At 42.1% G+C, this 17,810-nt stretch overlaps 1 protein-coding gene across 1 annotated transcript in view; it reads right to left on the bottom strand.

Annotated features, from left to right (window-relative positions):
• Window positions 1–319: 319 nt before the first annotated feature.
• Window positions 320–17,810, bottom strand: part of GLG1 (golgi glycoprotein 1) — an 82,075-nt gene continuing 64,584 nt past the window's right edge. Inside the window, exons 12-26 of the mRNA XM_030282512.4 lie at window positions 16,782–16,919; window positions 15,941–16,027; window positions 14,987–15,049; window positions 14,221–14,334; window positions 13,710–13,798; window positions 12,736–12,853; window positions 11,648–11,740; window positions 10,981–11,118; window positions 9,595–9,718; window positions 9,110–9,252; window positions 8,782–8,883; window positions 8,034–8,141; window positions 7,285–7,405; window positions 6,279–6,385; window positions 320–5,801 (exon numbers count right to left, since the gene is read on the bottom strand). Of these exons, the coding sequence (XP_030138372.1) occupies window positions 5,634–5,801; window positions 6,279–6,385; window positions 7,285–7,405; window positions 8,034–8,141; window positions 8,782–8,883; window positions 9,110–9,252; window positions 9,595–9,718; window positions 10,981–11,118; window positions 11,648–11,740; window positions 12,736–12,853; window positions 13,710–13,798; window positions 14,221–14,334; window positions 14,987–15,049; window positions 15,941–16,027; window positions 16,782–16,919 (1,713 nt within the window). The 3' untranslated portion in view covers window positions 320–5,633. The remainder of the gene's footprint in view (window positions 5,802–6,278; window positions 6,386–7,284; window positions 7,406–8,033; window positions 8,142–8,781; window positions 8,884–9,109; window positions 9,253–9,594; window positions 9,719–10,980; window positions 11,119–11,647; window positions 11,741–12,735; window positions 12,854–13,709; window positions 13,799–14,220; window positions 14,335–14,986; window positions 15,050–15,940; window positions 16,028–16,781; window positions 16,920–17,810) is intronic.

The following is a 17,810-nucleotide window of genomic DNA, read 5'->3' as shown; positions in this document are numbered from 1 at the left end:
GTCAGGGAGCCCCGAGCCGAGGAGCCTCCGCTTCGGCCTGCTCGCCCCTGACCCCGCGCTGCGGGGCGGCCGGGAGGGGAATGAGGGCTTGGAGCGGCCGCGGCGGGGTCGCGGAGCGGGGCCGGGACCGGGCCGGGCCGGGCCGGGTCCGGCTCACCTGGGGCTGAGGGAGGCCGGCCTGACCTTCCGCGCTTTACGGCCGCGGCCGCCGCGCGACAGCCGCCCCTGCGCGTGCGCCACCCGCCCCGCCCGGCCCCGGGGGCGTGGCCAAGCGAGGCCCCGCCCCCCGCGCGTCCCCTCAGAAATAAACCGCCACAAGTACAAACCTGCAGACTCTTTTTATTAAATTCTCCCATTTCATCTGTACAGAAAAAAAAAATGCACATTATTATGTTCAGAAGTTCAGCAACATCTCAAAATTACACAGCATGGACATGTAAAAAAAAAAACCAAAACAACCAAACAAAAAAAAAAAAACAACTGAAACAAGGAGCGGCCAGGATTTATACACAGAAAGGGGAAACAATTTACAAAAAAAAAGTCTCGTTAATGTCACATTTAAAAATAATTATAATAATAAAACAAAAAGAGACTACGTTCAAACAGCATCTGCTGCACACCAGGAGTCCGCTGGGCCTGCTCTGTTCGCTGCGGGCGCTGGGGAACGCTGGGGAGGCGCTGGGGAGCCCCGTCCCCACACGCGGATCACAGCCGCGATCCCCCTTCAGCGCCGGCGGGCACGCCTGGCCCTCTGCTCCTAGCGCAGCATTTCCCAGGGCGAGAGCCAGGCCAGCACTTGTATCTAACTCAGTCAACGCAGGGGCAGCAGGGCTGGGATCTCAGGGTGTACCGCCTCACCCTGGCAGGGATCTTTGCGTTTGGGCAGCTACGGAATCAAATCTGGGCGTTGTGCAAGGAGAAAATCTTGCCTCTGGATAGTGAAGAGCAACGTTGTTACTCCTCCCTATCCCAGGCAGCGTTCATCAATGGAGCCGATGCAGAATTCCACCAGCACAGGACAAAGCCCAGTGCCAGCTGAATTCTCTCTGGCACATGTGTGACTTGGGTCCCCCCTAACCATGACTCATCGGTGGAAGCAAAATGGCAGATCTGGCTCCCAAACAAGGACACTGCACAAAGATCAGTACCTGGGAACTGCCTGGAGGATCTGAACCCCAGAATGAGGAATGGGCTCTTACACAAACCCACACTACAGTTAAGTCCGCAGAGCTGTACTTTAAATAGGGACAGAGGTGCTAGATGAAATATTCTGGTTTCATACCACACCCGTGCACTCATACATACCTCAAAACTCCCTTTTTTCCCCCCAAATAAAACTGATAAAGTAAAAAAACCTACAATCTTCTTTCACTAAGTAATAACATCATGTTTTAACAGAAATCATCATCCAACTTGAACACAATTCCTCTACAACATTATGGGATTGCAGTGATTCCTCTAGCTTATCACATTTCTTCCCTCTGCACCTACCTGCAGTTAGTTTCTGTACTTGAGACAGTCACAAAAGTTATTTTCCATACAATGCACTTAACTGTGGATTCTTTCAGAGCAACACTGATTATATCACAGTGTCAGATTCTGGAGGAACTGCTAACATTTTGCTACATTTATTCAACTTTCACTAGGGTCTTTCCAGCCCTTTGCAGTGACACAGACACACAGATACTCAACCCAATCTGCTGGGCAGTACTTCAGGTGCCAGGAATTTTGTTCCCACCCAGATGAGTTAGTTACTCGAGCAGCCTATTGACAAAAATGAGGCAGGAGAATCCCAAGCTGAAACTCTCAAAGTACTTGATTAGACTCACTAGGTAAACAATAAATAAGCTTATTATTGTGAATGAGAATGAACTGTAAAAGGCTAGCAGGAGTGGAGTATAGAGGTGCACATCATGCCCAGTTCCTGACAGGTGCACACACATGCCATCATTTAGGAAGCTTAACTTGTTAACCCTCACAGCAGCAGCAGGAAGCAAATGACAAGCTGCATTCCTTGCCAGATCCCAAACATCCAGCTCTTCCATCCATGCCCTGAGCACCAGCGTCATCAAGTCTAGAATAAGCTCTCCAAGAGAAGGTTTTGCGATGATCAGGAGGAAAAAAAAACCAAACTCAACCAACAACCGTCTCCTAAACTGCATTCAGTGGAAGGCAGATTCCTCCAGTGAGAGGTAAGGGTCATGATGAGGAAAGACCACCACGAGGCTCTTCCACACTAACCCACCTTTCCTGGCTGACTGCAGCTACTGCTAACACTCTATTAAAACAGAGAAGTTAAAAAGGCTTTCTCAAATTCAAGGCAACAGCAGTGTTTCTTACAACCATTGCTCACAAATTTCTACAAGGGTGCTGAGACAATGGCACAGGTTGCTCAGAGAGGTTGCAGACTCCCCATCCTTGGTGTGTTCAAGACCAGACTGGATGGGACTCTGAGTACCCTGGTCTAGTGTAGAAGGTGTCCCTGCCCAAGGCAGGGGTTGGAATGAGTGTTAAGATACCTTCCAACTCAAAACTGTTCTATGACTATGATTCTTTCTTTCTTTCTTTCTTTCTTTCCCTGCAGTGGAAAATGATTACCTGCAGGCAAGATGATGTGTTGGCAACAGCACAACCAGGTTATTTTTGGAAGAGTACTCCTGTGGGTTTCTGTGCTTGCAAAACCTCTATAGATTTTTAGGTATGCATGAAAAGGAGGAGAATGTTTCAAGACTGCGACTGATATATTTTCAGTTGGGAAAAAGCAGATTTGGTCATCACCAGTGGTAGAAGACCCCTTTTTAAAACATGTAAAAGAGAATATACTCAATGATAAAATGGCCTGGACCCCTTGCCAACCTTTAAAAGGTGGGTCTGTGTCTACTGTGACAACTGGTTTATTTAGTATCCTTCTTTTTCTTCCAAAGGCCTCGGGCCACACACCTCTAACACCATCACAGCGCACTCACACAAACTGTGAGCCTGACACAGGCAGAAACACCACCAACCACAGACTAATACCACCATAGAGCACTGACTCCTAATGCTATGCTTTGGGTACCCTTACCATAACCTCCTCCAACCTAAAAAGGGAAAAAAACCCAGAAAGCCTTATATCTGAAAGTAAAGAAAGTCACCTTCAGAGCTGAACAGGGTTTACATTTCGAACTATGGCTACAAACCTACAATTTTCACTGCAATGTCTTTTGGAATTTAGTGGAAGATGCTATTTCTAGACAATAAAACATCTAATTAGGCTTTTCAAGCTAATCAGGTTACAAAATGCCTTCTCAAAAAGTCACAACAGTTTAAAAAAAGCCCTCCAATGGCAATTTAATTATGCGAAATAGACATTTTGGAGAAGCAGGACTCATGCCAGAAAGCAAGGCTGCACCGAGATCACACTTCTCTTGCTGGCAGATCTGTGAGCACACCCATCTTGACAGCAGTCATTTCAACACTCAGTCAAGGGATACAACAAACAATTCTAATTGCCAAACTAGTATTTGTGGAGTTACACACCTGTGCTACCTCAAGAGACCTGATTAACTGTTTCTCTTCTGCTCCACTTCATGTTGACAAACAGCCAGGCAAGCACCAGGGAGGAGTGGCAAGAGAAGGAATTCAGGCTTAGATTCAGTCTTACCTCACCACTTAACTGCAATCCTACCATACACTAACTCTCCACTGAAACTTCATTGCCTAGGCTTTCGCTGCTGCTTGTTTGTGTTCACAGTATTTTACTACAAAACCAGAAGTGTCTGTGAGACTCACTAGCATAGCAAGTCTGAACCCATACTAGTTCACCACCATCCTCAGAGCAGGATGAAGGTGTGTTTGAAAAAAGCTTCAGCACAAAGTCATAGCAAAAACTCACAGTATTTTGTATATGCCATTCTGTGTATACAGCATCACCAGAATCAGCGGGACCACACTCCAGAGTGTCTCAAAACTACCTCCACTGCTCTTCTAGAGAACAATGGGGAGAACTGGAAATGCCAGGTCTTACATAGCAGTGTGCTAAGTGGGAAAATAAAGTTACAGTTCAATCATCAGCCTAAGTTGGATAATTTCAGGCATATGGTTTTTACCACAGCATCCATAGGTAAGCACGTCTAAAAGGTGAATAAAACATATCCTCCTGTACACACTGACTCTCGTGCAGCCTCTTCTAGATTTCATCAACACACTCCATGTTTCAGTCAAAGCACCTGTCTTATGAACGCCACACCTCCTTGTACTTGAGGAACACAGATGATGGTAAGAAGAGGCCATAACTACTGGTGCAGCTTTTCCAAAACACCTTCTCTGGGCTCTTGGGTTTAAGTATCATGTTCTGGAAGTATAACTATACATAGCACAAATGCACATGTTGAAGGCATTGCTGCAAAAGCTGAAAGCTACTTCCCTTCAAGATCCAGATGTTTCTGCCTTTCATACCACACTATAATTCTTCCATCCACTTCTGCTTGGCAGGACCGGCACCTGTGTCCTACACCCCAGGAAAATGCCAGGTGTTACCACCATCAGTTGTAGCTGTGGAAATGAAAACCACTGTTGAGTGCTACCATGCGAACCATTATGACCCAGAGTGTGGTTACAAACCACTGTGCTAATTCACGAGGAACTGTTACACAGAGAGGGGATGCTGAGTCTTCTGGCACTTTCTGCATCACTGACAGAGCACTGCACTGCCAGTGTGTCAATACCATCTACACACAGTTAATTTGGGAGGGTAACAGCTTAGCAGTAGCAAGGTAAAATGAAAGGTGTTAGAATTTTACTGCATCATTGCTAATAAAAAAGTTGACTGAGTAACTGCTCAGAGCACTTCCTGCCCACTGACACTGTTCACTACTGACAGGCTCTACAAACCTCGTGTCTACATCGTGTCTTTAATCTACTGAAATACAAGTTGTATAGCTCACATGAGTATTCAATCCTGGTCAGTATTTTATTCTATCTTGCGAGCAGCAGCAGAAGAAAGGAAGGACATCTTTTCAGCCAAAAAAATCCACAGTCACATAAGCAGGATATTCATTAGGAGATGACACCAGTCATTGGTGTCCTTAGGTTGTCCAAGACTATGCTCTGAAGATGCTTTACACAGACGAGCAAGATGTCCAAAACAAGGCCAGCTGTGGTGTAAGATGCAATTTACCCTTTAATTTCCTGCCTCAACTTCACCCAGCCACAGAGGATGACTAGATTTCAGTATGAACCATTACCTAAATCACATAGTCGGTATGCAGAATATGTCTGTCTTTAAAAATTTACTTAAAAACTGCTTGAGCTGCAGGTCATATCAGTCTGATTTGGAGAGTGAAGGCAGTTCCAACAGTACAACAGAGACTTCTCTACAGGCAGGTAAACGAGAGTCTGCTAACAAAGGGGTAACAAAAGCTGCTGGCTGGGCTGCCAATGTTGCACACAAACTTTCATAGGATGAAGATGCCATGGATGAGATCCAGGATGGGAAAACTGAGCCAACACCTGCTGCTTTTCTAATTTTTTTTTTCATTTTTTTTTTTTTTTTTTACTTCTCCTCTCACAAGAGGGGGTGGGTAGACTATACAGAGGAGGGCTGTACAAAACTGGGCACTGGGCAGGAATTTCTTCAGCAGGCAATCCAGGCTCTACCTGTCCTTGAGTTCTCTTGTCACCCGCTTGGTGATGCGTCCACACATCAGGCCGATGAGGAAGAGTACACAGATGCCAACCGTGATCACAGACAGGATGTAATTCTTGGATGGAGAGGTCATAACTTGCATGGCAAGGTCAGAAAAGCCTTCTGCTGGGGCAACCTGGAGGTGAAAAGGGAACAAATGAGCCAAGCTGTGCTTTCTATGCAACCCTCAGCTGTGACATTTACCAGCTTTAGTGTCAGGTACTGCTATTGTGTCCTATTGTTGCTAGAACTGGCTTGAACCAGAAAAAAACAGGCCTGCAATGATTCACCTGAAGGAACTGCTGCTCAGGAGGCACCTCTATAACAGGAAGTTTTCCTGCCCCTATTTCATTGCCCCATACCTCCTCTGCAGGAGACAAAGCCATGTGTACACAAAAGACAGTTTAATTCTGCATTAGGGACACATCCAAGGCTTAGAGAAAATAAAATGTAAGTTCCAAGAAGACAACCTGATCTCAGTTTTTCTGGACCAAACTCAAAACACTAAACTTCATTTGGAAACAAGAATTTCATTACAGTTGAAGTTTTTCATAAATACCTTTCAAGAGAGAAATCTAAGGCATAAAAAACTGGAAATAGTTTACATATTCACCTTTGCAGCATAGCTCCACATCTCAATACGGTCATTAAGGCGTTTCTTGCATTCAGGCTGCAACCTCACACGCTTATCTTCCAGAGCTTCCATTAAGCATGACATTTCTGTAACATGCAGAAGATGGTGTTACAAAATAGAAACAGTGGCTTTGATAACATGGTGCAGAGAGGGGCTCTTCCCTTCTCATGAAGGCTGATGGTTACAAGGCTTTCCAAACAGACCTGGCAGACTACACCTGAGGCTAGCAATGTCACCAAGATTCACGATCAGTACTGCATTTGGAGATGCAAGGAATTTTGACTTCCAAAAAGAAATTACAGTATGCATCCAATATATAATTCATGTGGTTTACTTGAGATTTTATGAAGCCTTATAAATCTGAACTTTCAATGAGCTGTACATCTGAACTCCAATGCCACTAGCCTTTAAAGAGAGCCAAGATCAAATTCAGTTCAGAAAAAACACAGCCTTATCTCCTTAGGCATGTAGGTGTTTCTTTTGAACAACAATATATTCTGAAAGGTTTAACGTCCTGACTTTTCACACAGTTTTGTGAAAAGGAAATGGGATCACAGTGCTCTGGTGCCTACAGAGGGGCTTGGCCAACTAACTCATAAGCTCGTTTAAATGCTCATATAAGACATAGACATAAAATTTTGTATTTTTTATTCATGTTACCATACTTGACTAATCCCTAATTAGATGTTTTCTGCTTTGCAGTGAAGAATTATTTAGCTCATAGCAAAAAGGCCACAGATTTAGTTAAACTCCACACTTTTGATGCACAACTGTCAATTCAAGCATTTTCAAGGCAGAGCCCTCTCAAAGCTACAGACTTGGACACAAGGAAAGACTTCTTGACACCCATTGATCTACCACTTCTGCTGCTGTTCCATCCTGTTCTCTATAAATGACTGGTGGAAATAGCCTGTATCTAAGATTACGATGTCAGAAATGCAGGTGAAGTTAGGAGAGGTTAGACAAGTACAGCACAAGCACTTACGGCGTCCTCTCCCTGGCGGGATGGCAGCACAGTGGTGTTTGATGTCTAGGGCACAGGCCGTGTGGAGCACTGGGTCAACAAAGATATCTGCTTTGCTTTCCTTCAGCATGTTGAGTACTTCCTGCAGAGGAGGAAATTACAGGTACGTCTCAGAAAAAGGAGACAGAACAAAACTCATGCTGATCAATGTCTCTGAAAGGTGTATCATCTTTTCAAATCCAGGATCGTGAGAAAATCCACCACTGTCCTTGGATAAGCATATATATTGATATGGGCATAATATGAATGCTGATTTAGGCTTAATTAAGTGTCCTGGTTTGTAACATTCCTTAAAATACTCATATTAATCTAAAAGACAAAGTCAGTATGCCAGGACTACTTCAGTTAGAACTGAAATCAGGTGCCATAGTCACAGCACAATTCATACAGCCCTCAAGCACACAGCCTGGGCCTAGGAAAGCCTGCAATGGAGATAGCATCAAGAAACAGATTAGTAACAAGAACCTTTGGCAACCATAATCAAGAAAGGATTCAAGTCTGGAATGGCAAAAGAGGAACTTTGAGCATAATTTTCACTGGCAAATTGAAATTGAAATGAATCACTGCAGGTCAGAATCATGATGTACAGGGAAATTTCAGCACTCTGGCCTCATACTAGCTAGAACATGACCTAGGCTGTGATCTGGAAAAATCAAAAAATTCTGCAGGAATAGAAGCTTTTTAGAGCACATCCAATTTATTTTCTTTACCTTCTTGCACATCTCAGTTTTTATTTTCAGAAGATTCACTTTCAAACATTCTTCCACCTGCCCAGTCTGCTCCTGAGCTGCTGCTTCTTCTGCACACAAGCTGGAAATCTATTTTGAAAGAGGCGTTTTAACATAAATAGTTCACAACAATCATTCTGCCTTTTAGCACATTTATATCTCAATATGTTAGGTGCAGGGTGCAGCTAAAGAATACATGATGAGATTCCTTCCCCCCCAGAATCCCCAAAGCCAAATGCAGCCTGGCTCATGCAAATATGCATAACCCTTTGAAACCCAGCAGCAAGAAGTCAATATTGCTATACTGAGGAGGAGGGCAGGGAAGAAAATGGCATGGAAAGAATGTGAAAGTATGAAATAAGTAGCACTTGAAGCATTACCAACTTTGTTTCCAAAAGTGAAAACTCAAAAAGGCTGACTATATTCCAGTTAAGGCTAACAAAATCAAGAGAACTGACTTTTTTGTGACAACAGGAAAGAAGTATTTTTCAGTATTTTTCCATAGCCACAAGTACTGATGAGATCCCAGATGAAAAAATTAACTTAATATTAGCACTGCACAGGACACCCCAAATCTTGTGCACTGGACAAAAGTCACAAGCAGAGAATTTGACTAGCTAGAAGCAGCTTAAAGGGATTTTTTTGTTTTACATATTAGGAAAGCATGTTTTGAGAAACAAAAATCTTTTACATGAAGGGAGCTTTCATCCTGAAAAAGTTACTCTCCTACCTCATCAGAACAGTGCATCTGAAGCTGGGGATCCAGCCGATAATCAAGGGCTGATTCCTGGATTATCACTCGAATTTGGTCCTCGCAGTCTGGAGAGAGACGCTGTTTGGAGGAGAAAGTCATTAACTCGCTCAATGACCTTTGGAAATCAACCACCTGTACATTAACCTGTATTCTTTAATACTTCTATAGGAACATAAAAACCTTTTATGCATAGCCTGGTATATATGTTGAACACACCACAAGCCCAAGTTTGATTTGTTACTCAGTGACTGTTGATCAGCATGATCTGCACATTTTCTCTTTTGCAGGCACCAGCTCTACTCACCTGGTCTGCGTATTTCAACTTCAGGCACGAGATGACTTGACCTTCCAATTCTGTATCATCCTTGGCCCTATTCAGGATATTTTGGCAGAATTTTGGTATGTCTGCTTTACATGCCTTCCTGAGCACAGGGTTTAAGCGGTAATCTAACCAGGAGAGATGACAGAACTTCATTAGAGCACACATCTCTTCAGATTAGAGACCATAACACTCCAAAAAGAGATGGGACAGAAATTTCCTGGATGACGTTATACCATCAAGGAACATAATTTTTGGGGAAAATAATATTTTTCATAACAGAATTTCAAATTGTGAGGTAAGAGCTTCAGGAATAAAGAGGATTCGACAACACATGCTAACCCTCAAGAACTTGACTAAGGTCAGTGTGTACAAAGAAAACAACAAAGGAGAATAAAACAAAACTGATACTCTTCTAGGCACGCAGAACACCTCAGGCAAGCAAGTTCTGGTTTTATTTTAGAAGATACCTGTGTTCTGTGTAATCTGGCGCTTGGTAATCATCTGCTTGCATTTAGGATCCATCACTTCACTGTTCTTGTTTTGTTTCAAGCACTGCAACATGTTTTTGGAATCCGCCTCTGGACAAAACCGCTACAAAAAAATCCCCAAAACCCAACAGGCTGCATCACTAAAAGCACTTGAAAAAACAAAACCCAAACCAAATAAGCAGCTTCCAGTTCATGGAAGGAAATATTCACCTGCCCAACAGAGAGGTATACAGCCACCCTGCCTAGCTCCAACATCTCAGTGCTACTCTCTGAATTGACCATGGGCATTAATGTCTGCTTATGGACTGAGCACTGAGCTCTACAGTCCTGACAAGCCTTATCAAAAGCAAATTGCCTTTATTTCCTATTCTTAAGAAACAGTACACTCGGAAAGAAATACCCATCAAATTAAGTCTCATACGCAACTACTTTTGTTCTCATTTATTTCAGAATCTATACACATACTGCTGTATTGTGTAAATGCTGCTTGGACAACACAACAGTAAAGACTTTATTAGTACCACTCAGGGCAAACTAAGACCACACACAAGGAGAAAGCAGAGAGGAGCTCATTGACAACACTTAGCTCATTCCCACCTTGAATCAGACAGTCAAAAGTGAACCAGCTTAACCAAAATTCAGACCAAGGTACTAATTTCTTTTGCTAGAAACTAATTCTGTGGGTGTAAGATAAGGCTTTTGCATCTTCAAGTCCTCACTATTTTGATGAGATCACAGATCTCTTTTTAAAAACACGTGTCTGAACTGGAGAGCAAATAACTCTCAGGATGTTCTTTATCAGCCAAAATACAGAGTCACTGCACACAGACCACAAATGCTAGTGTTCCAGGGCCTGGAATTCTGGCTACTGTGAAAGAGTGTCTTATACGAACATTCACTGCTGCTTTCTACGTGGTACCACTTCCAGCTGTCATTTCTAATTTGAAGTTATACTTGATTTTGCATGTTTTATCAGTTTGATAAAAGTCTGTGTGCACCAGGTCAGCAGTGAACTGAAGATTTTACTCTTCTCTGTAATCATAATTTCTTCACCCTTGCTAAAAGCCAATCCAAATCCAAACCAACTGGATGGGAACTGTATTAGGAGCCTCTGCACAGTTTTCCTCATCAATTCTGCTGGCATTTGGGAAGACAAATTTATTAGTGCACAGGCTTTGATCAGGAAGTTGAAAGAGAAGAGCCCTGAAGAAACCTCAGCCTGATTCAGAGTTAAGAAACAGATTACTTTGCAAAAATGTAATCATATTTCTGAAAAAAGCACAGGAATGTTGTAACAAGCCTTTATGGGAAGCTCAAAGCTCTTATATCCCAACTCACCCTCTTAAATGAGCACACTACCATTACCTTGATCATCTGCTTGCAGACCCTCATGAGTGTGTAGTCCAGCTCTGGGTCCATCATCTCTGTCTCCTGCAGTTTAAACACCTTCTGGTGACACCGTGTACTCAATTGCTTCTTGATTTCTTTCAGGCATTCAATAATCTACAACACAATATTATAAGCATAATAGACACACTGTTGATATAATTCGGTCATACACAGCCATGTGCTCCCCTAATGACCACCTTCATCTCATTTGGGCAGTTAATTTCCCAATGCTAAGATTTTATCAAAGTCATTACTAATGCTTATTTGCAGGACTTGCTTTAAGCTCATCTTTTCTCACAAATAATGAGTGAAAGAGGGTCTCTTGGACTTATTCCAGAACCACAAATCTCATCCTGCAGACATTATGCCTACAAAATCTTTAGCAACATTTGCAGTAAACAGCTGCTAATAGCTTAAAACCAGCATAAACTGAAGAATGAAGGGCTCACGGCATTGCATTCACCCAGTATTAATGCTTGTGAGCCAGTGGAAAAAAAATTAACATTCCGAAGTACTGTGAAAATATTTGACCAATTTCAAAATGAAAATCTCAAGCTGCACTTACACAGGCAATAGGGTTCTTCAAAATTTTTCTGAAATGAAAGTACAAATTAAATTGTAAATTTTTAATAAATTCCATTACCTGAGCATTGCCATAGGGCACGTTCTGGCAATAATTCTTGATGTCACTTTTACAGGCTTCATACAGTTCTGGTTCAAGTCTGATATCCTCAGTCTGCAGGAAAAATTACAACATGAGTCTTAAAGTAGGACTCGAGACTATTTCACTTTTTTAACCTCCTAACTGAAGGCCACTACTCACAAAAAGTAAGCAACCCTCACAATAGGCATTCAGTTTCTTTGAATATAAGGGTCTTGGGTGTGAGAAGTGGTGCTAGGAAATCAACTTTGGAATTCCCTGCAGCAATCTCTCAGCTTTTTAGACTGAAGAAAGAGTTTAAATCAAATTATAGAGCTAGCAAGTTGTTTCCAATGCTTCTCCTAAAAGGTCATCATCACAATTGTCCAAGACAACTAAAATCTTTCCACATGAAAGCTAAATAACATATTAACAGCCACCCCTCTAGTAGGTGATCTGGAGGATGTGAAAAACAGGTTTCCTGGTTTTGGTGATGCCCAACATCTGAATTCTTCCATACAAAGGCAAGAGTGCTGCCTCTTCCGATATGGACCTACTTAAGGTGAAGCTTTGACATTTAAACAGTATCTACAGGACAAAGACCTTAAGAGTTTATCAGTGCAAGCACTGTAGCAGGAAGTTGAGAGGCAGTTTTGCCTACCAGAACAAACACTACTCCTATTTATCCACTGAGCAACTTGAAGCAGCTGGAGTCGAGTTGCTTCAACTGTGCTTGTTTCCTCAGTCTGTAAAATGGAGCTTTTGTACTCTCCTAGAGGATATTAAGGACATCAGAATGTGCAGCACGTTGCTGTCTAACACTAAACATAATCACTTCTAGCTGAAATTCCAATGACCATTTAGCTTGCCTTAGCCTTCATGAGACTATATTTAAGGCATTAAAGCAGACAATCAGTACCTTCACCATGAAGGGCAGTTGAGCCCTTGTAAGAAAAGGGGAAAAAATAATTAAGATACGTCTTGCAAACAAGCTTCCTTTTTTTTTTTTCCCAAGGTGGACAAACAAGGAAGCTTTAACTGAAGGACCTCACTACGAGAGTGGGGAGAACAAGAGTTTCAGGCATGTTTACCATCTCCAGCTCCTCAACACGCAGCTGTTTGCGGCACTTCAGAGAGACCCTGTGCTCCTTGGCATCCTGCAAAGTATCATTGCGCACAGTTGTGCTCAGACAGATCACTACATCCACCCTGCAGAAAAGAAAACAGCTTTTTATTCATACACCCTTCACTAACACCAGCCAAGGTTGATACTGGATTACCACACCAGAGAAACTGACTCCAATAATCCAAACACAGTGTAAAATTCTTGTGCATCTGTGCTTACTTCTGGGTACAGTTCTATGTAGAGTAACTGCATCACAGTTAAAATCTAAATTGGAGTCTAAATCAGCAGACAGGAAGACATTCAAAATGCTACCAACCCCTCTGCCCAGCAAGACTTCTGCTCTTAAGTCATGTCAGCACTTTAGAAAAGCTTTGCTTCATCTCAAAAATAGATGATGGCGAATACCTACATAGCATTAGCAATCCTTTTACACTATGGGAAGGGCATTTACCTCATAAAATGCAAACAGTCTTGCTAGCCACAAAGGACTGACCTTGAGTGTAATTCAGCCTTACACTATTGCAGTAGGACATTAAAAAAAATCCTTTAGACTGCAGTGACTAAACCAGATAAAACAAGTGGGATATTTCCCCTTCCCAAAACAGCAACTAGAACAACAGTAGTCTGCCTCTTAGAAGACAATGAATCTAGCAAGGATCTAAGACGTTCTGGGACATGCAATCCACTAATTGTAACAATTGGCTAATTTCACAGCAAGTAAAATAAAGAGGACAGGCTTCTGTCCAGGAGTAAAGTAGAAGTAATTTTAAGAGGCAGGCCTCTACCTTAAGAATCTGCAGAACACAGTCACTAAGGGAACACATACAAACTAATCAGCCTCTAAAGGAAGTCCAGCGTTTTCTGTCCTATCATGAAATACACTGTCACTTAATTACATATTTATACAACCAGATTGCTGTTTGGGCAGGCACTGCATACTTTTTTTTGATGTTCGGGCACAGTTTCAGCACATCCTCCTTGCAAGCCATTTTGAACTTGTATGAGAACCTAAAATCTTTCATTTGAACCTGCAAGATAGAAATGAGGAGAAAAACAACTTTTGGTTATCCAGGGTTTAACCAAAAAAAAAAAAAAAAAAAAAAAAGCAAAAAAGCAAAGTGCTGGCCAAAAGATCACTTGTTGAATCACACAGTTAGCACATCAGTTTGTTCAAAGTTAGTAATGTGGAAGCAAGGGGAATGCTGCCCTGCTGAAGAAGTTGGGACCTTGTCTACCAGGGAGGAAGGAAGGGCTGAAAAGAAATCATCCCCAGAAGTGACCATTTATGACCAGGCATGCAAATACAACTGTCTGAATTCACAAGAGCTCTTTAAATACAGTAAAAAAACAATTTCAAAGAAGAGGTTAATTTCATAATTAGCTAATTCCCAGCGACACCCTTAAAGAACAGAACAGGCTTCCACTGATAGCAGAAAAAAGCGTTGCTCACCAGCTGGAAATGAGTAACACCAATTGCACATTTTTCATTCATTTCCTTCTGGTGTTTGTTCTGTATTAGACACTCCATCAGGTCCCCAGAATCAATCTGGTTATCTGCAACCTCCTGAAGAAGAGATGAAAGGCGTAAAAATTAACTACTTTTACAAGTCATGGGTTTTATGCTCTTTTAGCCCACTGTGACTAGGAAATATGGAACTTACAGCTCCACTCTCCATAGTGAGCTCACTATTAACTGACCACGTTTGAGCTGCAGCACACAACTAAGTTTGTACAGTTCAGGGAAGAACCATCTCAGAAACATACACACTTCAGACTCAGGAGAACACTCTGGAAAGACTCAGGGCTTACATGACATGTTCTAATTAGGTGCCTTCATTGCTCTTTAACTACTCAACCCTACGCCAGTGAAGTTATTTCAGCGTTGCTGAGCAGCTCCACAGAGTACAATGTACATGTCTGCATGTAAAGGAGAAGGAAGAAAGTCTAGTATTTAACTCACTGTAAAGAGTGATTTTTGCCAATTACAGATCAATTTTTGTCTTCAAACTAGCTTTTATGCTAGGGCTTGGACAACAGCAGAAACATTAGGTAGAACTGAGAGTTTTTATTTCAGGGTGATATTTTAACTGAAGACTTTTGGAAATTATTACCTCTGATTTTACTTTTGAGGTGTAGCAAGAACGAATACTAAAACTCTCTAATCTTTCTCACTGAGTTTTTCCTCAAAGATATTCACACCATTACAGTGTACTCACATGACAGAATGTCTGGATAATGGGCTCACATGCTCTCATCAGCAAGGCTTCAATTTGAATGTCCTGCAGAAAATACAGTTTTCCATTTTCACAGTGAATGCACAAGAGAAAAAGACTCTGGAAAAAACCTGTGATAACTCAAACTCAACCCAGTTTAGAGGGTTTTGAAAAAAGGAATCCAGACAGCTTTGTCCTTTAGCTCTGGAAATTCCAGAGTTCAATCTTGCCAACACGGCAAATGCAAGTCAAGTCTTCCAGCTTAAGGGAAGAGCTTGGTCTCCACAGAAACTCCTGGCTTGGATAATTCAGTCATTCTCCTCCAAACTAGGTGCTAGAGCATTAGAAATCATCTTACACCTAGGCAGGAGTTGAAGATTTGGCATGGTTGTGATAAAACCAAGTTTCTAACCACTGGAAGGGAACTTTCCCTAGGACACAATGTAAATTTTAAGAGATATGGAGAACATTCTGGGTCTCGACAGTCAAATATGCAGCTTCATAAAAGAAGTAAAGCTGCCAACATCACTGGAAATCTCTACTGATGTGCCTGGTGGTTATTGCTTGCAAAATTTTTGTGACTGGGAGGGAAGCTGCAATACAGTACTCAAAACTACTTGCAAGCAAGACCAAAATCTCAAGTCCCATCATATATCTTGACTTGTGTTGAAGTTAACTGGGTTCCTGTGCAAATCTTAGTTTTAGTACCATAAGTGACCTTTAAAACAGGAGATATGCCATCAACAGCCTAAGATCCTGAACTGTTGTTCATTTCTCTTCCTGAAGAACCTGCAAGAAAACCTCCATTGTATGGGGTAAAAAGGATGTATTTTGATGCCAGATCCAAGCTGCATTTCTACTCTCCTCTAACCTCAGGTTTCTTCATCATTATTAAAATAGCATGCTTAACTAGACATGCTCACCTATTCCCTTTACCCCAGGCTGAAATCCACTCACCTCAGACTCCAGCTCAGTGAGGTTTCCCACTACGTCTCTGCAATTAGACACCAAGTCATCAAGATGGTCCTGAAGGCATTCCAGCTCCTTACAGAAACAGACATTTTAGTGTGTGATCCAAGAACCCAAGTTGAAATTCTAGACTTAAAACATTGTTACACATGTGAAACTGACCTCCTTTTTGTAAAATTCTAAATCTCATTTAATCCCACTCCTCTACTAGCACTACCAGAACACACATATATAGTAATGACTGAAAATGTTGGTCTAGGATGTTACCTTACCACTTGCTCTTAAAAGCTGTATGATGTGCTTTCACTTCTGGAATATCCCATTTAATAGCCCTTTCCATTTAATATGCCCTTGAAGAGAGGTTAGTTACCCGGCCTGTGAAAGGCACTTCAGAAAGACAGTGGTGTCTACATCATCTGCTGCAGAATGGTCCCTTCACTACAGCCCTCTAGGTACAGCAATTTAACACCAAAGTATTTGCTGAAACTTTGTTAAGTAGCTGCAGATGTTAGTTCAGTTCTGTATAAACACAGGAAGCATGTCACTATTTGCCAAATGGAAATGGGATAACGTTTATGTGGGAAATATCAAGCTTGTAATAGAATATTACAAATAAGAGGTTGAGGGTAAGGTTGCTTCTTTAAAGCCCTTTCTGCAAACTATCCCTTTCTCTCTTCTCATTCCAGTGCAGATTCTGTTTCAAACTGCACTAATTTTTAACACATTCTCCACTATCAAGAGGCAGCAAGACATCCTTTTATCCCCTTTATTCCTTCCCACCCATCCAGCTTTGCAAACAAAGTAGCAGTGATATTGTGTAATACAGTACCTGCCCTGTCTCTGTTTTTTCACTGCACCACTTCCCCAAGTCAATCATGCACTTGTTCTGGAGGGTTGGGTCCAGCTTCACATCCATGGCTCGCTGATGGAGGATCCTCTGGACCTCTGCTCTACATTCTCGTGATAGCTGCAAAGAGAACAGGGAGTGTTTGGCATATGGGGTCCCTAAATCCACAGGATGCTGTCAGGTAAGGTTCTGAGAGTGACCACAAATGCCATCATCAATCCCAGAAGGCACAGAAATCCTGCACTGCTCAGCACAGGCCTGCCACGACCCCCACAAGAAATGAGGGCTCCAAAAGAGCTTGGAGCTCTATAATTTAGCTTAGATAGAGGCTCCTCTCATTCTATTAAGTTTCATTTTATATTTTTAAACCTCTGCTTCGCTTTATGAAAGATATGTCAGATCAGGTCCCCAGGCTACCAGCCACACCTTCACTCAAGGCTACAGACTGATTCTGGAGAAGAAAGTCAAAGTAGCTCATGCCCTTAATACCAAATGGGAAGCCCAGAATAAGGCAACATAGTCCAGCTGTAATTTCTGCTCAGCAATCCCTACTGCAGCACATCAGAGTCAGCACTTGCAAGGCAGAAAGAAACAAACTGTAGGAAACCAAGGGATACTGGTGTGGTGCTTATCTGACCTCAAATGCACCATTTGAAGCTTAAAACTTCATATATTTAAAAATCCAAACCACTGGAAGTTAGCTAGCATTCTGTCAACAGCACTGGAAACAAATACAGGTAAAACCTCCCATGGGTTTGCTTCCAAGACTAAATTTCAAAGTGACAGTTGCTCCCCTAGCCTACTTTCCAAAAGAAAAACACATTTAAAAACCTCTTCTCTCTCTGATAGATTATTTGCAAGGTGGCTATTGATTTCTTTGGTCAGCACTAATATAAAATGGAATGAGAAAGTCTCAACTCAGCAGACTAAGAAACTGCATTTAAAAAATTATTCCTAGAAGAGATGCCTTCAATCAATACTTGACCTCTGCCACAAAAGACCTTCTAAATC

The sequence above is a fragment of the Taeniopygia guttata genome, chromosome 11, assembly GCF_048771995.1.
Source record: "Taeniopygia guttata chromosome 11, bTaeGut7.mat, whole genome shotgun sequence".
Taxonomy (NCBI): domain Eukaryota; kingdom Metazoa; phylum Chordata; class Aves; order Passeriformes; family Estrildidae; genus Taeniopygia; species Taeniopygia guttata.
This window is presented reverse-complemented; position numbering and strand designations above follow the sequence as displayed.